This window comes from Sycon ciliatum, chromosome 5, assembly GCF_964019385.1.
Source record: "Sycon ciliatum chromosome 5, ocSycCili1.1, whole genome shotgun sequence".
NCBI classification, from domain to species: Eukaryota; Metazoa; Porifera; class Calcarea; order Leucosolenida; family Sycettidae; genus Sycon; species Sycon ciliatum.
In genome coordinates this window covers 1,031,806-1,052,119 of record NC_088647.1, presented here as the reverse complement: position 1 = coordinate 1,052,119, position 20,314 = coordinate 1,031,806, and the positions used below count along the sequence as shown (strand labels likewise).

The following is a 20,314-nucleotide window of genomic DNA, read 5'->3' as shown; positions in this document are numbered from 1 at the left end:
AATCGGGCCAGTTACCTGAGCACAAATGCACAAACCAACCCATAGTGGCCAAGTCGGGTGGCCAGACAGTCATTCAGGATGGTATTATGAGCAACGTTGGGTGAAGGCCAAGCTTACTGTAGCTAAGTAGTCCTTTCTTGATGACTTCTGATAGGTCGTTTTCTGACAAGCGACCAAGCTGTGCTCCATGGTCGGTGCGATTGCCAGTGCTTCCCCAGCTAACATAGAACAACTCTCCACAGCTGAGCTGCAGCTTCTTCGAGTCCACACCCCAGTCTGACTGGAGCACTGAGTTGAGCATAGTGTCAAACTCCTGCTGGTGCTCAGCTACCAGACGATCACGGAAATGACGGCATGCCTCGTAAGCCCAGACCTGTAAGCAGTGACAGGTGAAGTAGACAACATGTTAGTATAATTCATTGCTTTCAAAGTCAGTCCACACCCTTGGCTCATCAAACCAAAGAGCTACCACAGCACATCTCACCTGCAGGACATGTTCCTTGCCATCGTCTAGTGAAAGATCATAGCGTAGCAATGCCAGTGTCCATGATGTCAGATCACGCGGCGTGAAGATGTAGTGAGCGTGGGTGTCCACGGTGAAGCGTGACTTGAGTTTCGTGTACATGCCGACCATAGATGTGGCTAGGACCAGCATACTTCGAGCAGCTCCCCATACACTGTGTGTGGGTAACTGCTGGGATATAACCGCTGATAGGTAGGAACTATACACTACTTCTAGCTGATCAGATGATGGGTAGCTGTATACAAACGACAAGCAGACAGGAAACTTCTGAAGTCCAAGACGAGTGAAACGTGTATCCTTATTGGATGAACAAGAAAACAATCAGCTCTTTCAAAGCATAGCAATTGCAAACGCAAGCTTAGTTCTAGGTTGATGCACATGACACCGACTGCTTACTTTAGATAGAAGTTTATCTCTGACACTAACGTGTAAAAGGAATATCATTCCTGTGTGCGTGGCCACATTGATATACAACTATTCATAAGCTGAACCCAATTGTGTGTATATGGTGTGCATAATGTGTGTATAGTGAGTGGAAGAGCATGCTGACTCACTTGATGCAGGCAATGCGAACGATAGACGTGAATCGCGTGGTAAGCAAATGCCGTCCCATACTGCTACCGGGGTTCATACTGGCCACTAGCTGCACACCCTCCAAGCCAACCCACTCCAACTGATCATCATAGAAACCTTCGTAGGTCACAACCTGAACAAGAATGATCAAACAACAGGACACATTGCCAGAGACATGAGACCAATCTGGAAAGAACACTACAGAGGTTGAGCAGACCTGGCATAGGCTGTGCTTTAGCAAGAATACATGACAGGCTCTCTTACTGGACATTTTCCACTTACAGACTTCCGTAACGTACGGACACCTCTGCCTTGAGGACACTCTTCTTACCTCCTTACTGTTCTCAACGACTATCACAATTTGACAGTTTGCGCCAGAGTCAGTCAGACTGCCCTTTATGCATGCGCAGGAGCATTTCCCGTCTCAAAATCAAAGCGCAATGAGCCTTGTCCACTCAGATTCATAATCAATCACATAGGTTGTGCGTGCTTCCCCTAGCTGCATCTCATGTTTGGCATGTATTAAAGTGGTCTTTGTAAAAAAAACAAAAAAAACAAAACAAAAAAAAAGCATGTTTTGAAGCACAAATATTGTGTCTGGCCATGGCCTGACCAGCTGTACAGGTATCTCCAGACCTGCTATGTACCGTACTTACTTGCTGTAAGAATGCAATAAGCTGGCTGGTACCCCACTTGTCTGGTTTGGGCAGGTTGAGATCGCGTAGGTACAGTATGAGACATTCACAGTCCTTGGGACGGTACACCCTGCCTGTGTTGCTGCTGATCACCATACACATCTAGAACAGAGCGAACAATGAAGACAATGGGAAACATAGAAGTATGAAGGTGCAAGTTAGCCAGTCAGTGCATGAGAAGTCAGAATAGCACCATATGCCAAAAGCAGAGACAGTAACAGCATGGCCCGGGCCTCGTGTATATCACCCCGTGTAAATTTACCAGGAACAGTATTCATGTCTTCCTTCTTCACGATTCAAAACGATTGTGGAAACTGCAAAGAGCGCAAATGCACAATATAACTTCCAAGGAAGTGGATATATCACAGCTGTGCCTGGTTTACCTGTGAGAGTTTCTGTAGCACATGCTGTGGTGTAGTTTGCGAGGAGCAGTGGATGGTGGCTACTTGCGTTGAGCGAAGCTCTCTGAAGCAATGCTGCAGTAACAAACTGGAAGTTGGAAAGCCGACGAAAGTAAAATAAATGTTACAATATGACCACTTTGTCGAGTACTATGAATGCATCTATGCATACTCACAGAAAACCAGGTGGAGTTCCATGACAGCATGCCAGGCTGTGATGAACGAAGTGGACTTGGACGCTCAAAATGACGGAATTGAAATCGCACTTCAAGGATGACACAGCTAAATGCAGCAGGTACGCAACCTTTGTTGTCCATCACATCCTGTTTGTGCCGTTGTATTATGTAGTGATGCACACCGCAATAAAAAAATTGTTAGGCTTATCATGGCCAGCCATAAAAGCAGCAAGTGTAATAAGGCCTGGAGTAATGAAGGGTGAAGGGTTAAGGCAGCAGCTCCACTGCTGAACCTGGCATATTTAGGTCAATGGCATGATCCGCCTGTCAGGAGAGCACTGGTACCAGCAGAGCATAACCTCACTAGCTTGATCTACTTACAAAACTTCGAAACTATGATGGCATACAGGACATAGTCTTGCGGGACGTACCTCTTTCCACAGCCTTCTGGACCCACCAGTATGAATGGCTGCCTGTTGTCAGCCTCCAACCATGGCATGAATAATCCCAGCGCTCTCTGCACGGCCGGTGTACGGATGAGCGGCGTGGGAGCGTTCTGCGGAGCCAGGTCGTTGATTGAGATGGCATCGGGCACATCCAGTTCATACTGCTTCAGCTGATTGCCATTCTTGTCCCAGTAGGTATCCAGTAGCCGCTTGGAATCCGGTGCGTGTACATGCATCATTTGAAACACCTGTGGGGGAAATCAGGCAGATGACATGGGCATGAACATCTAGATAAAGACCACACCGTCCGCAGCACGAGAAGCTGGGAACCGTATGAGTTTGAAGTGGTGTTTCAGCATGAGGTTGAATTTGGACAGATTGTTCTTTCACTGAACACTACAGAGTATGCCTTTAGGGGAAGATTAGGAACTTCAAGAACAAATTCAGAAGAGATCTAAGATTGCAATCTCTACACAAACAGTCAAATTGAACTCCAGAATTGGTTGACAAATTTCGAAATTAGTCTTACCTCCTTTGCTAATTCAGCGCGTATGGAGTCTGGTAAATTGGCACCAAGACCGCGGAACAGGGCGCAGGCAAAACCTTCTTTGGTCGTGACGCCCTTCAGTTGTGACAGTCCGTTGAGAACCAGACCCACCAAGCTGGTCTGTACCACTAAGTTTTCCTTCTCCAGGACGTACTTCAGTGCACGATGGAAATAGTCCTCAAGCCAGCCTTCAAGTCTGGAGCGCTCATCAGTTGGCTGGCTCTTTAGCCAAGACGACACCAGAGCTTTGACATCCGTGTCTTCATTGCTGCAGAAACATTATACACAATAAACACGACGTATAGATGTTGAAAAGGAACACAAATAACACCAGGTACTTTCATAACCACAACAGAGTGCCGTCAAACTACCCTTAGCGGACACCTCTTAACTACGTACACCTGCGCGTTCTTGACATACTGAATAGAAGGAAATTTTCGGACGGAAACATTTTCGGACAAAGCCGAATTTCGACCTTTCGTACGGGTTGTATTTTTGTACAGCGCTGCATGCTAAATACACGTGTTCGCAAGCAGTACGCATGTATAGTGTACATAATTTCATATGAACACATTTTAGTACGGAATTAATTTTAGTACAAAAGAGGCCGTGTACGAAATCGTACGAAAATAAATTCCGTCCGCAATTTGCCTGCTGTACAGTACTCATTTGGTCCCAATTGTTCCCAATGACATAGCAAGGCATACGGAACTCAGGGTATCTCACTTTCCAGAGTGGATACGTCCGATCTCCAGTGTTGCAACAATATGATGACATTCAACTAGGTATCTAGATAAAGTTCACCTCCATCCTCTTGCTCAATTCTAAAGACAGCCATCGGAAAATATATACTACGAAAGGCTTTACCATCGTGACATCACATTTTGAACACATGTGTACTGGGAAGGTATGGATTGGGTTTAGGCCATGTTCTGTACCTGAGACAACCTCTTACCTTAGAAATATCATACCCATGCGTGATATGGTGGCCGGACTGGCACAGCTGAGATCGTGAGACTCAAAGATGAAGTTGATATTCGGGCCAAATTGGATGCGTTCTCCACTGGGCATGGTTAATAGACGGTTATCATCCAGTACGGAGTTGAGAGACTCAATCCACTCCGGGTCTATGTCGCCGTCGCATATGATCCAGGAGTGCACGTCAATTGACTCGCGGACCACCTGCCGTGCACTGTTGGTGAGCACGCCATCCGACCATTCACGTGTGTCCATGTCAATATGCCCAAGGAGCTAGTAGCACACACAGTCATACACAAACACACATGCATACACACAATTCACATACATACACAATTCGCACACACGAACACATGCATGGAGCTGTCAGGAAGCAAGGAAGGAAGGAGTACAAGACTTCGGGGCTTAAACCCTGGAATCAAATGATGTCACATCTCAACCTGACTCTAGTGTGAAATCACTTTTACTGGGGATTTGTGTAACATAAACACGCCATGCACGACGAGAGTGCTACATTGTACTTGTTTTGATCAGGCTTCATGTGCTGCTCACCTGTGTGCGAGGCATAGCTTTGGGATTCATTGTGTACTGTTTGACTACTTGGTTGCAGTTGGCCAGTGCTGCTCGGAGGATACGCCACACGATGCTCTTGCCAGAGCCAGACGGTCCGACCAGAACTACACCCATTCTCTGACGTAGCTGTTCATACAACTCCAGAGCTTTGCGGATCTGTACACGGAGCAAAAACAGCACGCAATAACAGAACCAGTTAATAAACAGAACAGATTGTATTACACATTATGTTGGGGACTATGTTGACTGCAGCACAGGAATAGATGGCAGAGTGTACTCAAGGTAACAACACCCAGAAATCCGTGATCCTAAATGGAATGGTCAGCCATGATGAGAAGAGTCACCTTGATCAAGACACTCCGATGTGCTTGCATTTTTGCGATCTCAAACTACAAGAATTAGCACCGGCACATACAGCCGTAATGTCCTGCGCCAAAGCATATTAATTTTGAAGTACCATTGTAGAGGTCCAACTTCCTCAAATCTATGGACATCGTACAGATCTTGGTGTATTGGGTCAATGTAGGCTTCGACAATCAGTATAGTCACATTCGCTTGCAGAATCGCGTCAGGGCCAGTCATGTCGTCTTGAAGCCAGTCGTGTCGAGAGAGGTAGCCAGCTCCAAGTGACATTCTCGAGATTGCAGACACGTGAACACAGCCACAGCACACGTGCATCACATACCTGAGAATCAATGACCTCCAAATTCATGGTCTCACACGCCTTCACCAGCGCCTCTCTCAACTCGGCATAGGCTATGTCTTCGAACTTGACACCGGGAAACACATCCAGAACTAGACCATCGAACAGCTTGCTGTCGTTGAAAGCAAGCTTTGAAAGCGTGTTGATGCGCAAAGCTTGGACAATGAGACGGACTTCGGTGGCAGGGTCGACCGACTTGTTGACTAGAAAACCAAGAAAAACATAAATCACTCGTCAGACCCAATCCAGTAACACATTCACAAAAGCTGCTTGCACGTTACAAAAAGGGAATACATGATAAATGCACGTGAGTGCACCGGGATCCAGAATGCGCTGTTTCAGATCCTACAGAACCTTCTCCATGTGGCTTATTTGGTGTGTTACGGTTACAGACTATACAACTGCACAATATTCATGGACAATGCACGTGGCAAGTAACAACATCCACTGTGGTTGATCCTACAGCACTCAAATCACACTAGATTGAAATGCTGTCCAATCACCTTTCTTCTCCTCCTGCAGCCGAGCACCGGAACCCCTGAGCACAGTTTTCAAAGCTCTCAGTCCCCAGTCGTAGTGTTGCTGTTTGCTCAGCAATTCCCTGGTCGCAAAGAAAAAAAGAACACAAGATACACAGAGCATGAATTTGAAGCTTAGCCTTCGATCCTTCGATGTCTGCTTGCTCAAAGGAAAGATGCAATTATTTGCTGCAGCTAGATTCCACTACATGATCCTCTCTACTTATGCTCTTGGTGTACAACACAGCTGTTCATCACAACTTACTTTGATAGACTGAAGACTTCCACCAGCTTCTTGCCAAGCTGTTTAGCTTGCTTGAAGCCCTCGGAGAAGAGGATGACCTCGGCGATGAGGTCATTGTCCGGTTTTGACATGGCCACCGGCCGGAAGAGTTGTTTCAGGTTGTCAGGAAGCTTTTGTCGGCCTCCGTAACCTTTCCCGGCCGGATTCAGTGTGATGAAGATGCCGGAGTTCACGTTCAGCTCAATCTGTAGCATAGACCGACAGATAGTAGGCATTGGCATTGGGTCTTATATCACTGGTGTGCATTGGGGATGAACACAACACAACATGCACTTACTAGCTGCTCCTAAGCTGCTTACATGATGCTGTCCCATCCGACACAGTACTGGATTTGAGCATTTCTCATGCAGCTAGCTCATCTCACAACGTGCATACTCTTACATCAGCACCATTCTGTGCATCGTGTATGTGAAATGTTATACAAGACACTTTACTTTCTACAATCTAAGCATAGTTATATACTTGGTCCGACTTATTAAAATGTGCGCTTCACTTCTAAACTCAAGCATATGTACAAAGGAGCACCTGTACTAAAAAATCAACCAAGAGTCGGTAGATAGATAACTACTGTGTCGTTTCTTGGCCTGACCTTCTAGTTTTCATCGCTGCTGGTGTCTCAGGACGCATCTGCAAGTGCGTCAACTTGCAAAACGTCGACATTTTTTTCATCTCCTCCAAGCTACACTGCGCTTCTTTGATTTTTTCACTCCATCGGCACGATTTAGACGATCGACTTCTCCTCCTCCTCGTGCAGTACGACTACCAGAATGGTGCTGTAGGTGTTTTCGCCTGAAGCTCCCACGACACCTTCAAATGAGGCGAACAAGTAAACCACCACGCATAAAAATCAATTCTGACCACCGTGTACCACTGGTGTACTGCGCGCGTAGGTCTACTGATCATGAGTCTGATCTGTGTCGACATGTCATGCAGTCAGACCATGCGTGCTCTTCCCTGCCTGTTTCACGAATCCACTGGCCCCGGAGACTGGCGATCTTGTGACGCATCGCGATCGAGGCTCCGAGGACTCCGCACCGTATCCGCCGGATAATTCACTCTTTCTGCGCTTCAGTTTTCCAGCCAGGTTGTCGCCTGAAAGTCGACCTCAAGCTCAAGGCCCTTTATTTATTTCGATCAACTTCTCGACGATCACTTCTGTGATCTTGATTCGACGGCCGCCACATCGTGAACGACTGCAAGAGAGATCAGCAAACTGGACAGAGCGATGCTGGTGCTTTCTGTACGAGTTTCTGGATGACGCGTTTGCTGAAATTCTGCCAAGGAAACAGCGATTGCAGCGATTTCAATCTGCCAGGACGCACTCGAGAACGATCGCCCAGGAGGTTCTGGTACTCCGTGACAATCCCCCATCGCAGCGGGGTGTTGATTTCAGCACCAGGCCTTCTCTGTGTTGCGCGAGAAGCAACAGGAGTCCTCTGACGACAAAATTTGGACGCAAAATTCTCGAGTCGACTAGGATCCCGAGCCGCTGCCTCCGTTGGAGTTGGAGCCATTTCTTCTTCAACATCACAAATTGACAACTGAAGGATAGTGTTAGGTAGCTGTAAAGTTTATTCCGTCCTGAGATTATTTGAATTTGTTTGGTTGACGTTCGAAGCGAAACGCACATTTTAATAAGTCGGACCAAGTACTTGATTGTGCTGTTCGCAATCCAATACTCTCAGTCAAGCACTTACCTCCCTCCCAAGCAGCTGACATGATTCCTGTTTGGTTTTGATGGCTGCCTGGATGGTCTGGATTTGCATAGACACCGCTGAGAGTACGGCCTCTTCCAAGCGATTGAACTCATCAAAGCATCCCCATGCACCACATTTCACCAGTCCGATAAAGATACGGCCCATTGACTGTACGTCAATACCCTGCAGTACAAATGGCAGCAGCAGCAGCAGAAATTCATGTATAAGATAAATCATTAAATCACTGGCACGTGTATGAATATAACCCAGAGTAGGAACCCAGAGAATCACGAATGGGAGGAGAGCAGTTGCATTAGACCTCACACAAGCGTGTCGGATGCATTGCAGTATTTCATTGAATCAGGGGAAAGATTGTGCTTTAGAAGTATGAATAATGGACTTGAATGCGACTAACTGAACCTGGCAGATATTGTTCCAACACGCATACATACCTAAGATGTGAAATGCACAATCAAATGGGGTCTGAACACTGAACATAATATTACAATACATTCATCCAATATCAATTCCTTCTGCCGAATGGGTCTATTGTCATTAGGCAAATGCCTGATAGTCATCACCATAAATGAAATCAATCCAATCCATCCATCCAATCCAATGCGGATATCTGCCTTAAAGGGGAAGTTAAGGCAAAAATTAAAATTTCACCAGTTGTAGTCTTCGGGGTGCTGAGTCGAATGGTCTTGGTCCGAGGAAGCTGAGACGCTCCCTTCCTACTTGAATCCCAATCGAACTCGCGCACTTCCACCGAAACTGGGTGACTGCGCCCTACGAGATGGGGATTTGTATGCAAAATGTCACTAAAAGCGCCATTTCGTTCTTATAAAAGCACGGATGACCGCGATTGGCCCATATGTTGTAGTCTTTTGGACGCTGAGTCGACTGGTTTTGGTCCGAAAAGGCTGCGATGCAGCATTCCTCCTTTATTCCCAATCGAACATGGTTGAACAAGTGGTCACGTGCTCCTGGGTGCCCAAATCACCTGGTCACCACGCCAGAAGGTGACAACTTTCACACCAAGGTTCAACTCGAGTTCAACTCGAGTGACAGGACTGCACCCAAAAAACGTCAAACAGGCTAGTAAGTTGTACCCTGCAGGCACAGTGACCAGGTGACTGGCGTACGCAGGAGCACGTGACCGCTTGTTCAACCATGTTCAATTGGGAATAAAGGCGGAACGCTGCATCGCAGCCTTTTCGGACCAAAACCAGTTGACTCAGCGTCCAAAAGACTACAACATATGGGCCAATCGCGGTCATCCGTGCTTTTATAAGAACGAAATGGCGCTTTTAGTGACATTTTGCATACAAATCCCCATCTCGTAGGGCGCAGTCACCCAGTTTCGGTGGAAGTGCGCGAGTTCGATTGGGATTCAAGTAGGAAGGGAGCGTCTCAGCTTCCTCGGACCAAGACCATTCGACTCAGCACCCCGAAGACTACAACTGGTGAAATTTTAATTTTTGCCTTAACTTCCCCTTTAATGTAAGAAGGTAGCATGAGTGCTTACCTCATCGCAGTTGAATACGAGCACTTGTCGGCCAAACAAGCCACCCAGCGCTTTCACTGATTCGGTTTTTCCAGTACCAGCCGGTCCGTATGGGTTACCACCCAGACCCATTCTCATTCCCTGGGTCATTGTCAGGTAACACTTGTCAGTCAGTGGTGTGTGCACCAGCTTCGGCGCATTACCCTGGTATTCAAAGCTGTATGCAAACTCTGCATCCACCATTCTCATAACACAGGCACCTACAGAAAACAGAGAGAGAACGAACAGACCCAGCGATGGGCTAGTGCTCAGAATTCCAGACTTGAGAGAGTGAAAACACCAGTCAGTTACTGGCAGTTTTGTTCCTAAATTACACAATGGCCATTATGGTTCCAAAACTATCCACTTCCCGTAAAAAAATATGGTTCCATAGAATTGTCACTCTGCTTCTTGGCAGAGTGGATTGTGGTCAGTTACCAATTCAACGTGAGCTTGGGATACACTGCAGGTCCAGAATGCTCATGTTGAAATGCAAGACTAATGAAAAGGCATGGACATTTAGTGAAGCAATGGTAAACCAATGGAAAACATGATTTTGTGAACCAGTGTACATGGCTGGGAGAAAAAAGAGATTAACGCTTGCTGTTTGTCTGAATACATCTACCATTCTATTTACCGTCATTACACTAAACATTGCGAATGGTTTCTGCACAAAAGGCACTGAGAATATTTCACTTCCCTCTTACTCTCAATGCCCTACCTTGTGTGTCAGTAGCATAGAAGCGTAGCTGCTTCTGCCAGAGCCAGTTATCCGCATTCTTCACACCTTCCTGGATCAGCAACCTGACAACCTCAATGTTATGGATGGTGTCCAGAATGAGTGCCTTCAACTTCAGGTCCAGGACCTTGGACGCATCACCGTCCTCCGATGGACCGGCAGATAGATCCACACTGGTGTATCCTTCCAGCTGCGTCTCCAGTTCAATGAGCAATTCATTTAGACTGCCATCTGCAATGGCCGCCTCACAATGGTCGGTGAACTCGATATATTCCGTTAGGCACAGGATCTATAGAGAGCATCCATAGAAACACAAAATGAGGTCATTTCATTATGCTATAAATCAAGTTGTGAGACCAGGGAATGGCCACTGCAACCAGTACTCCCCGCTATGAATATAGCCACACTTAAAAGCACACATCACAACGCCTGGAGAGCCATCTTCCTGGAATATTCGAAAGCTCTTCCGCCCTGAAATCCACATAAGGTATTGTCGTTTGGAGTGTTTTACAGAGACGGGCGACCTTTGTGACAGAGTGAGTACATAGATGATCCAAACCAAGAGATATAACTGATAGTTGGCCAACACATTGCACACACGACTACTATTGCAAGCGGTGGTAGTGGTGGCGGTGGCGGCGGTGGTAGTCGAATGTCTGGAGTTTATGCTTCTATGCCCATTCCATCGCTTGTGTAGCGCGAAGTGACTTACTTGAGAACGGGTTTTTTTCACAACGCCATTTGCGTGAAAACCATGAAGTAATTGAAATGTAATATTGAACACAAAAGTTTGACAAAATGACTTACTTGAGATGGGAAGTCATTGGGGTTAACTGCCTGACCAGATGACTGACTAGTCATCAAGCTTTTAGCCAGTAATCCTTTCAGTGTGATCTGCATTTCCTCGGCTAGGTGCAGTAGCCACACCTGTCACACCAAGCATTACAACAGAGCACAACACAACATGACATAGTTAAACAACAACCCCATTTTCCGGAGTATAAGCCGTACTTTGAACACTCAAACATTCACACAAAAAAAGGCGGATGCGGCTTATACTCCGATGATCAAATTAGCAGTGAAAAATGGAAAGATGTCTGTATTTCGTGGCAAAAACATGGCGGTTTTGGCTTATACTCTGGTGCGGCATATACTCCGGAAAATACGGTAACACGTGGAAAGGCTGAGTAGGAGCCGACTGTCCTACCGTGTTAGCCGATGACAAACTCAGGACTACCACACTTAGTCACATCTGCAAATGAAGCTGGCCACAGTAATTTTTGAGACCATTAGCGAAACATGAGCAAATTGGCACGTATCTTCTTCTACTTCGTCACGCAACCATTGTTCACATTTTAAGGTCCAACAACTCTTGTTGAATAGCCAATATTGCTGTTTGCGCTTTACTGCACATCTTGAAACTAATAATCTCGACATGATCTCTAGAATTCTTCCCTAGATATGACGGTCTTCCATGCCTTAGTGTATATATTCAGACACAATGGAGAGTTAAATAGGTGTAGAATATTGCACAACAATATTTTTCAACACTTACCTCAACATCTTTGGAGATGGTCACTGGTTTGATGAGAGGCACAACTTCGCCCTCCAGGGAGCACATGGCAAGTATTCTGGTCGCGTCGTCATCGAATTTCACGCTGTGTATTCCGGCAAACAGCTTCTTCAGGTGAGTTTGGATAACAGTGGGATTTGTGCTCTGACCCAGGATCTCCAGCAGGTCGTCATCACCGATGAAGTAGAAGCGAGGGAACAGTGCTCGCTTTTCCTGCAGCATGGCGGAATATCAGGTATGAAAAGTGGCCTAAATCAAGATGATATACTATGATTTTGTTTAAATCTGAAGAATAGGTTGGTGCGACTTCGGCGTTACTTGGGGAATTGTGTGTTGCTCCCTACGCGGGAGCTTGCGCTATTCCTGCCGACTTGAATTCTCAGTTGGTTGAATAATGGGTCAGGTAGTGACAAAAACTGATTTAATGGATTACAAATCACTTCACATTGCCATGAAGTCAAGAACTGAAAGGAAGATCTGTCAAGTTATATACGACTCCCTGTGCAGCCTTGCTTGTGTGAAATCTAAGCACAAACAATCATAATCCGCAAAAGATAAGGAGTCTACTGGTAAGACATCACACCCGGCCTTTTACATGTCCTAGTTAAGGTCTTCGGTGATTAATAAACAAAACACAAATAGAGAGTTCAGTATCTGCATAGTACAGTACCTCTAAGAACTCGTTGAGTGCTTTCTGGCAGCGCTGCAGCTGCTCAAGAACCGTGAGCAGCAGACTCTTGATACCGGTACGGCCCACAAAGGACACCACACGGCTGTCATTGCGAATGTTCTGCATAACAGACCTACATGTACATGTAGGACACATAGACAATACACGAGCAGTGATGTTTCAGTGCTTTGTAGCAAAACATTACATAATAATCTACAGGAATAACCTATTGTGCCAAGCACTGGTAAAAACTGAAAACACAAGGAGATATTCATAAGTTGAGGGAATGGAAAACGTGATGATCAAGTGTTTCATGCTCTCTCACCGGAAGTCGTCGTTGACCCGTCTGAATCGACCCTGCTCGTGCGGTAGCGCACCGCGTCCAAAGATCGGTTCCAAGTAGACCCACTTGCGCTGCGCAGCGTTGAGATGGCGCAAACACTCGTCCAGCTCAGCCAGACGGCCCTCCCACAGCTGTGCCTTGTCAGCAAAGCTAGTGAAGTAGGGTGAGTCTTTCAATGACTGTAGCAGACACTGGTTGTCTCCAACCTGCATGGCAAGATAAGGAAGAACTACCATGACGTTTGCACGATAATAACTTAGTGCACCCATCTACCTAAATACATACAGAGTAAATGCAAAAGGTTGATATGCGCAGCACTTGGGTTAAAGTTCCAATTGGGCACCATCAGCCTGTGCCCCAAGCTGACTTGGCTGCCCATGGTCCCGTGCCACAAGGATGATCCGGAGTACCTTTCCCATGATCTGGGTACCTTTCCCATGATCGGGAGTACTTTCCCCATGATACGGGGTACCTTTCCCATGATCCGGAGTACCTTTCCCATGATCTGGGTACCTTTCCCATGATCGGGAGTACTCTCCCCATGATCCGGGGTACCTTTCCCATGATCCGGGGTACCTTTACCATGATCCGGGGTACCTTTCCCTACTTGCCATAAATCCCTATCAGCATTTGCTTGCACTCACCTCAGACAAGGCCCAAGTTTGGTTATCTTTTGTCTAGTTCACTCCAAACTAAACAGGGGAATCGGAAGGTAATTTTAGTGTGGTACGGCCATCCATCTGAGGTACAATTTACTCGTTGGGAGGGTGTGGCTCCGCTAAAAAATTCAGAGTCCAAGTCAGTGCATTTGATTCACAGGGTACCCGGGACAAAGAATGTTCCGGTCAATACCGAAGAGACTATAGCGTGTCCGACGCCCCTGCCAAATGAACTCGAAAATAATCCGTAAGCCAGGTTCAATGTTCACAATTTTAGCACCTAATCCTACCTGATTGACCAGCTCTTTCCAGTCCTTGACAATGAACAGTTCTTTATCGTCCGTATCCATGTAGGATGTGAGAGTGAATGTTGTGGCTGCTCCCCACATCTCCAGTTCCCGCAGTGCTTCTCGTATGGACACCTCGCCCTGGGCTCGACTGTACAGCTCCTGAAGATTATCATGATGTCAAACAACCACACGCAGACACATGCAGACAGACAGACAGACAGACAGACAGACAGACAGACAGACAGACAGACAGACAGACAGACAGACAGACAGATAGACAGACAGACAGACAGACAGACAGACAGACACACACACATGACATCAAACAACTGCACATACATGTATGATTTCAAACCAACAGAGTGGAAATTCGAAGTCAGAAGTCTGGGTTTCTATGAATTTGAAAGCCACAATACACTGGCATGCCGCAGTAAGGGCAATTTGTATTCAATTGGAAAATTCACTTGGAAATCAGTTCACATGGTCTCGTACATAGCTTAAACAAAAAAATCGCCTCAAAATGAGAGGAGAGTCACAGGAAGTGTGAGTTACGAAGTCTGAAGAAAGTGTTGAACGGTCTCTGCTGGGATGACAGCTACACCATAGCTCAGTGGTCAGAGCATCGCTGGCCTGAAGGAAAGGTCCCTGGTTCGATTCCTGGTGGTAACGGTACATTTTTCTTCAGGCATTTTCCCTTTTCCATTCCCTCAACTTATGAATATCAAAACGAGAAGTGCAAAATAATGGCTTTCCGTACCTTCAACTTGTCTGCATTGTCCACGATAGCATTACTGACTGAAAGGTAATGGCCAAACGTCAGTTTGTCAATGGTCATAGTCTTTGGCATGCCCAGCATTCCGTACAGCTCAACCCAATGGTCAGTGGACAAGACTTCGCCACGTACATACTTCAGCAATGGAGCCAATACCTACACACAGAGATACAGAGAGAGAGAGAGAGAGTGAGGGCGAAAGGGAGAAAGAGATAGAGAACGAGAGTGAAAGAAGTTGTAGTCAACTATTACTGTGTACAGTAACCACGTGAATAGGCTGCGGCCCCACACAAACACCAACCAGAGTAGGACACCTATGATACATGGTGCCCAGTGTCACTGTGAAGACCAAGAGATACAACGGTGCTTGACAAAATCCAACCTACGAAACTGAGCATGCATTGGTCTTGAATCGCACTACGCTGTCCTTGTGTACAGTGCATTCATATACATCACTATCAATAATTATTATGAGTTAATGAACCCAGGACCTTTGAGCTGCAATTGGACCCCAATGCATGCCTTTAGTGGCATGTTCTATACACCGTTAGGGTTGTACAATCATGGTACTTCCTCCGAAACAAAAACTTCGTGACTTTTCGACATGACTTTCCAGGGAGTTACTGTGCTCAACAAAAGTGTTCTTTTAGAAGAGAGACACTTCAACACATTCAATCGACATATCTACGATATCTACAGGATCAATTAGTGGGAGTAAAGTCTCAGTCTGGGTCGCGATAGCTCAACTTATCACCGCTGAAACCGTTCCAAGTGGCAGGTCGATCGACGCGATGCCATATGTCACGGAGAAGCTTCTCCGCGTCCCTGATAGTCTTCGCTGTTACCTGAATGCCTTCTCCAACATCTCGGCGGAGACCACGGCAGCGCTGGTACTCATTGCCGCCTCCGCTCTCGCTCGAGGATGCCCGGAACAACATACACAGGCAACGCCAAACATTTCAAATTTCCTCCCAGGGTTATCATAGTCGTACCAGCACTTCCCGACTGCCGCGATCTGATCTCGCCTTCTTCTTTCCAACCAAGGACACATCGTCGAGGCTGCTGGAAAAAGGCGAGATCATCCACGTTGAGGTCTGGGCTCTGCAATGGCTGAACGACTTCTATTTCGAACTTGTTTATCTTGCTCATGCCGGGCGAAGCGACGACTGTCACATCTCTGCGTTTTGGAGTTTTGACATCTTGCAGACCTGTTCGCATGCAGACAGTCGTTTCGGGAATGGCAAAGATTTCAAAACGCTAGCTGCTATTGCTAATCATTTTCCACTCTTCTTGCTCCTGGGTGCCATTTTCTTGCTCTGTCAAGTTCTGAACTAAAATATAGCAACGACGAGCAGTGAGTGGAGTGCTTTTCTTCCCATTGCGCCTGATGGACGAAAAATGAAAAACATGTTCGCTTTGCTTTGCTTGCAGCGTCGACACCCTTGCTCTGCGACGACTGTCGCCTCTCCAAAATATGAACCATGCTTTCCTACGATTCCAAAATGTCATGTCAGCGTTTCAGGCCGACGGAACCAGAGCGGAGAGAGCGAAATAACAGCAGCGAAAAGTAGTGAAAAAAGTCACGAAGTTTTTGTTTCCGGAGGAAGTATGTACACAGTATGTGCGCAATATGCACGATCCGTGAAGCAGAGGTCATGATATTGGATTTCAACCAACTTTCTGTTTCTGCATAGCCTAGATTTCTTTCCTGAACGCTAGGTAACGACAACACACAACCAGTCACTGAATAGCATTGGCATCTACGTACCTGATACTTCTCAACATCACGGGTGAGTCTCACAGACATGTCCGTATGCTCAGCACCAGCCTGGCCCACACCAAGGCGATTGTACCAAGTCGTCAGAAAGTCATCAAACTGATACGTCTTGCTCCTGTGATGAGCACAGCAATATTCGTAATCAAGTCTACCTATGACGTCATGCACCTTGCACAAGGCTAACAGATTCATCATCTTTTTTGTTTTCCGTCCAATGGCTATATGCAATTAATATGGCGGAGAAATTAGCCTTAGCTATGCGGTGAAAGAATTGACGAAGTCCTTGATGACCTTGATGATAAGAAAGTTGTTTTCTTGCACACAGGAAGATATCATGAGGTGTTGAGTAGACTTTGCTCTTTCCTTATTTACTCTGCAATCCTCTAATTCCTTTTCGCTGTATGGTCAATTGCTACACTATTTCAGCAAAATTTCCATCCTGAGGTTTGCAATGGCGTGCAAGTTCTCAAAGGAAAATAGAAATTAAACTATCGTGAAATTGGTGCAGCACAAAAGAATATGCCCATGTACTACATGGAGAGTATACCATTCAAATAGTGTGATTACATGTATTAGCTACATCAATATTCATTCATTGACACCGCTCGTTCTTCGTTCTTTATTCCATTTGGCCCGAGCGAAGACTAGCCAAGCTTGCATGGCGATCTGTCAACGCGAAAAGGCTGATGGCGACGATGAGATACATCAACAACCGAATTGATATAGTCATGCAAGTGTCCGCCTACATGCTGACAAACCAGTACATACACAGTACACTGGAACTGAAGTCCTGACTTACCGGAATGAGATCCAGTCTTGACTGGACAGGTCCTGCAGACCTGCACTGAACTCCTCGTAGAGCTTCCACATCTGCTCGCAAGACTCCATGTCCTGTGTGACCTGCTCAGCCAGGTGGAAATCTGGTGGTGGAAGTGAAAAGTTCTCGCATTCTTCCCTGTAAGATATTTTTAACACACATGACACCAACAGCATAGAACAGGAACCGAGCGAACAAGCAAGTCTGTGTGCCTGAATTTCTCTTGTATTCCGTTCATATACGACTGTTAATGCCAATTGCATTAACCCATTGAGCACCACCATACGTCTTGAAAACTAACAGTAACATATTGTCTACCTCAGTTTCTCGGCCTGTTTGAGCAGTTCATCCCATTCCGTTCTCCTGTCCTTCAGCCCGCTAAGTGCATCCTGGCAGGCTTCTTGGCCAGAGTCGATGTCAACATGGCCGGGTTTCAGCTGCTCCCAGCGGTGTGCAAACTTCTCTATCTCGTTGTTGAATGCGTTGATGGTGGACTGCATGTTGGACCTCATGACTTCCACCTGAACACGAGGGAAGAGGTATATGCAGTGACCACACACAGATCAATGATACAACAGATGACCAATATCTGCAACAGTTATTTTCGATTCGAAAACTCCATTTCAAAGATCAGCTCCTTAAGCGGTGGGAGGTGAGGAGATCAGACCCACCAGCCAGTGGTCAAAGATCAAAAATCCCATTCACTACACCGATGCTTCCCTCGTGCCAGGCCACGAGTTCCCAATTAACTGTGGGTCGCAGCATGGCTGGAAAAATCATTCCGCTTCCACACAGGACTTGAACCTGGTACCCTCTGTTTCCCAATCATGGTCTTAGACCATCCCTCTATGCCTATCTGCATCAGTGACATGATGATCATCATGGCCTATTTCTTATGACGTCATCAGGATGACATCACTGACCTGATCCTTGACCATGAGCTCATGACTCTCCAGCATCAATCCAAACCTGTCCCACTTGGTACGCAGCTGAGCTATGGCCTCCACACCACCACCTGCCACTGACCTGAGAAGTTGGTTCTTTTCCTCAGCCAGTGCAAACAATGGCTGAATCTGAAACCAGCACACAGAATACACCGGGAATACAAGGAGTGTCTTTCATGAGCCTGTGCAAACAGTTTCAAGACTGTTCATATCATTGAAATGCTAACATACCGATCCCTTATAACATGAACAGTTGGAAAAGGAGGATTCACGAGCGGGATTCAAACCTGTCTTTACGGGGAAAGTACCCCACCGATTTTACTACGGGGGATGACACACATACCTGTACCATTATGCTGTTGAATGGATCAGTCAATACGAATCCAGCGAAACCTCCATATCAGTAGGCCTTGCAGATCAACACAGCGCTACGATGCATATGCATTGTACACACAATGTGTCCTACATTGTTTGTTATACATACTTGTGTAGAAGTGCGAATGCAGAAAAGACACTGATGCTTTGATGAAAATCGTTCAGGAAAAGTACTTTTTCCCCGAGAATGTACACCACATACTTACATCAGGACTCTCTTCCGTCAGTCTAATGTGCATCTTCTTGGCCTCAGCAATTTCATCCGTTGTCTGTGGCCGCGTTGATAGCGACTCAAGTGCCTGTCCCAGGAACTCGTCGATCTTGCCCGTGTCTCTGAGTGCAGAGCGTCTCAGCGTCAGCAACAATGCGTCCAGCAGCTTTTGAATCTGGTCATCAATGGTAGCCTTGATGGGTGAGGTAGACACGACCACACAGTCCACCTTGATTGAGCTGCACATAAACATGGGTGAACACGATAGATTCTGAGCTGCAAGTGGATTATGATGGTCCAGAGTGAGTCAAACAGAGCAGTATTGATGTGCATGAAGCATGATCATTCCACAAGCAATCAGGTAGAAATCTGCCGGCAGCATAATCTCCAAATTCTGCTTTCACACGCTGCGTTACGGTGCAGTTGAAAGACTTTTACTTCCGAATCCACAATACAGACAACACACTGAGGAATCAACTTGCATATGTACCTCATAAAGCAGGCGTGGGGTGGGGGTGAGAGGGACGGTGCAGAACGGAGACCAGACACACCCGAAAGCGATCAATTTAGAGCTACAAGTGCACTAATAGGTTTACTGTTCATGTCAAAATTGCGAGCATGGAATGTATTCCAGATAACCTGGTAACGTACTTTGGCAGAGTCTCTGCCTCGCGTCCTTTGACTTTCAATACTTTGAAGTTCATCTCCCAATCCTTGACTTCTGTCAGGTATTGCTCAATCAAGTTCTCCATCTCCAGTCCACTACCGACCAGGCCCAGGACCATCATAGGTTCAAACTTGGTACGGATCTCTTCCAGGCGCTCAAACAGACTTTCCGCCTTGGTGTAGACTGACTTGAATGACTGAGAGTTCTTGTCCACCTGGGAATAACACGGGGAAAGAGCAGGAGATAACGTCATGTTGCGTGAAACACAGTGTGTGCTGTCTGCCGCAATACCTGAACCTTTATGGCTGGCTGAGACAGAGTACCAGGACCCAGCACAGCTCTTACGTACATGTTCCTCATGAGTAAGTAACTTCTGCAGAACAAATCTAGGGTTATACCATTCAGCCATGGCCATGTGTATTCGATAGTGTCTTTGGAATTGAAGCCCTAGAAGTGATGATTGCATGGAAGGCACAATACGACGGGAGTTTCTACCCAAAGCACACTATTATCTACAGTCTGGACTTTCGGAAACAGCCCAGAACATTTCTGGGTTTGAGCTGTATTTCTGTAGTTGGGCTGATTTCAATACTGACACATTCACACAGTAGTCAACTTCCATTGTTCAGAATAGTTCTCGATGCCCCAGGGTAGAGCAAACATGGAAGTCAGGATCGTCGGTTCCAAGCCAGAGTTTCACTCTGAGCACTCATCACCGTAAAACTCGAGTTGGAACCGATAATTTTGAATTCTGTGTCAGTATGGATTTTTCATGCAGTTTGCACTGCATTTTGATA

The 20,314-nt window shown here is 46.3% G+C and overlaps 1 protein-coding gene across 2 annotated transcripts in view; it reads right to left on the bottom strand.

Annotated features, from left to right (window-relative positions):
* Nucleotides 1-20,314, bottom strand: part of LOC135817103 (cytoplasmic dynein 2 heavy chain 1-like) — a 60,512-nt gene that overhangs the window by 30,625 nt on the left and 9,573 nt on the right. For both annotated transcript variants that reach the window (XM_065330221.1, XM_065330222.1), the window contains exons 16-42: nt 19,502-19,731; nt 18,846-19,089; nt 18,244-18,393; nt 17,639-17,841; nt 17,303-17,458; nt 16,495-16,618; nt 14,712-14,882; nt 13,955-14,113; nt 12,988-13,211; nt 12,663-12,795; nt 11,975-12,205; nt 11,227-11,346; nt 10,402-10,708; nt 9,663-9,901; nt 8,135-8,317; nt 6,399-6,622; nt 6,119-6,216; nt 5,598-5,818; nt 4,892-5,068; nt 4,317-4,612; nt 3,344-3,629; nt 2,800-3,062; nt 2,175-2,280; nt 1,753-1,893; nt 1,078-1,229; nt 485-758; nt 118-373 (exon numbers count right to left, since the gene is read on the bottom strand). In XM_065330221.1, coding sequence (XP_065186293.1) covers nt 118-373; nt 485-758; nt 1,078-1,229; nt 1,753-1,893; nt 2,175-2,280; nt 2,800-3,062; nt 3,344-3,629; nt 4,317-4,612; nt 4,892-5,068; nt 5,598-5,818; nt 6,119-6,216; nt 6,399-6,622; nt 8,135-8,317; nt 9,663-9,901; nt 10,402-10,708; nt 11,227-11,346; nt 11,975-12,205; nt 12,663-12,795; nt 12,988-13,211; nt 13,955-14,113; nt 14,712-14,882; nt 16,495-16,618; nt 17,303-17,458; nt 17,639-17,841; nt 18,244-18,393; nt 18,846-19,089; nt 19,502-19,731 — 5,368 coding nt within the window. The remainder of the gene's footprint in view (nt 1-117; nt 374-484; nt 759-1,077; nt 1,230-1,752; nt 1,894-2,174; nt 2,281-2,799; nt 3,063-3,343; nt 3,630-4,316; nt 4,613-4,891; nt 5,069-5,597; nt 5,819-6,118; nt 6,217-6,398; nt 6,623-8,134; nt 8,318-9,662; nt 9,902-10,401; nt 10,709-11,226; nt 11,347-11,974; nt 12,206-12,662; nt 12,796-12,987; nt 13,212-13,954; nt 14,114-14,711; nt 14,883-16,494; nt 16,619-17,302; nt 17,459-17,638; nt 17,842-18,243; nt 18,394-18,845; nt 19,090-19,501; nt 19,732-20,314) is intronic.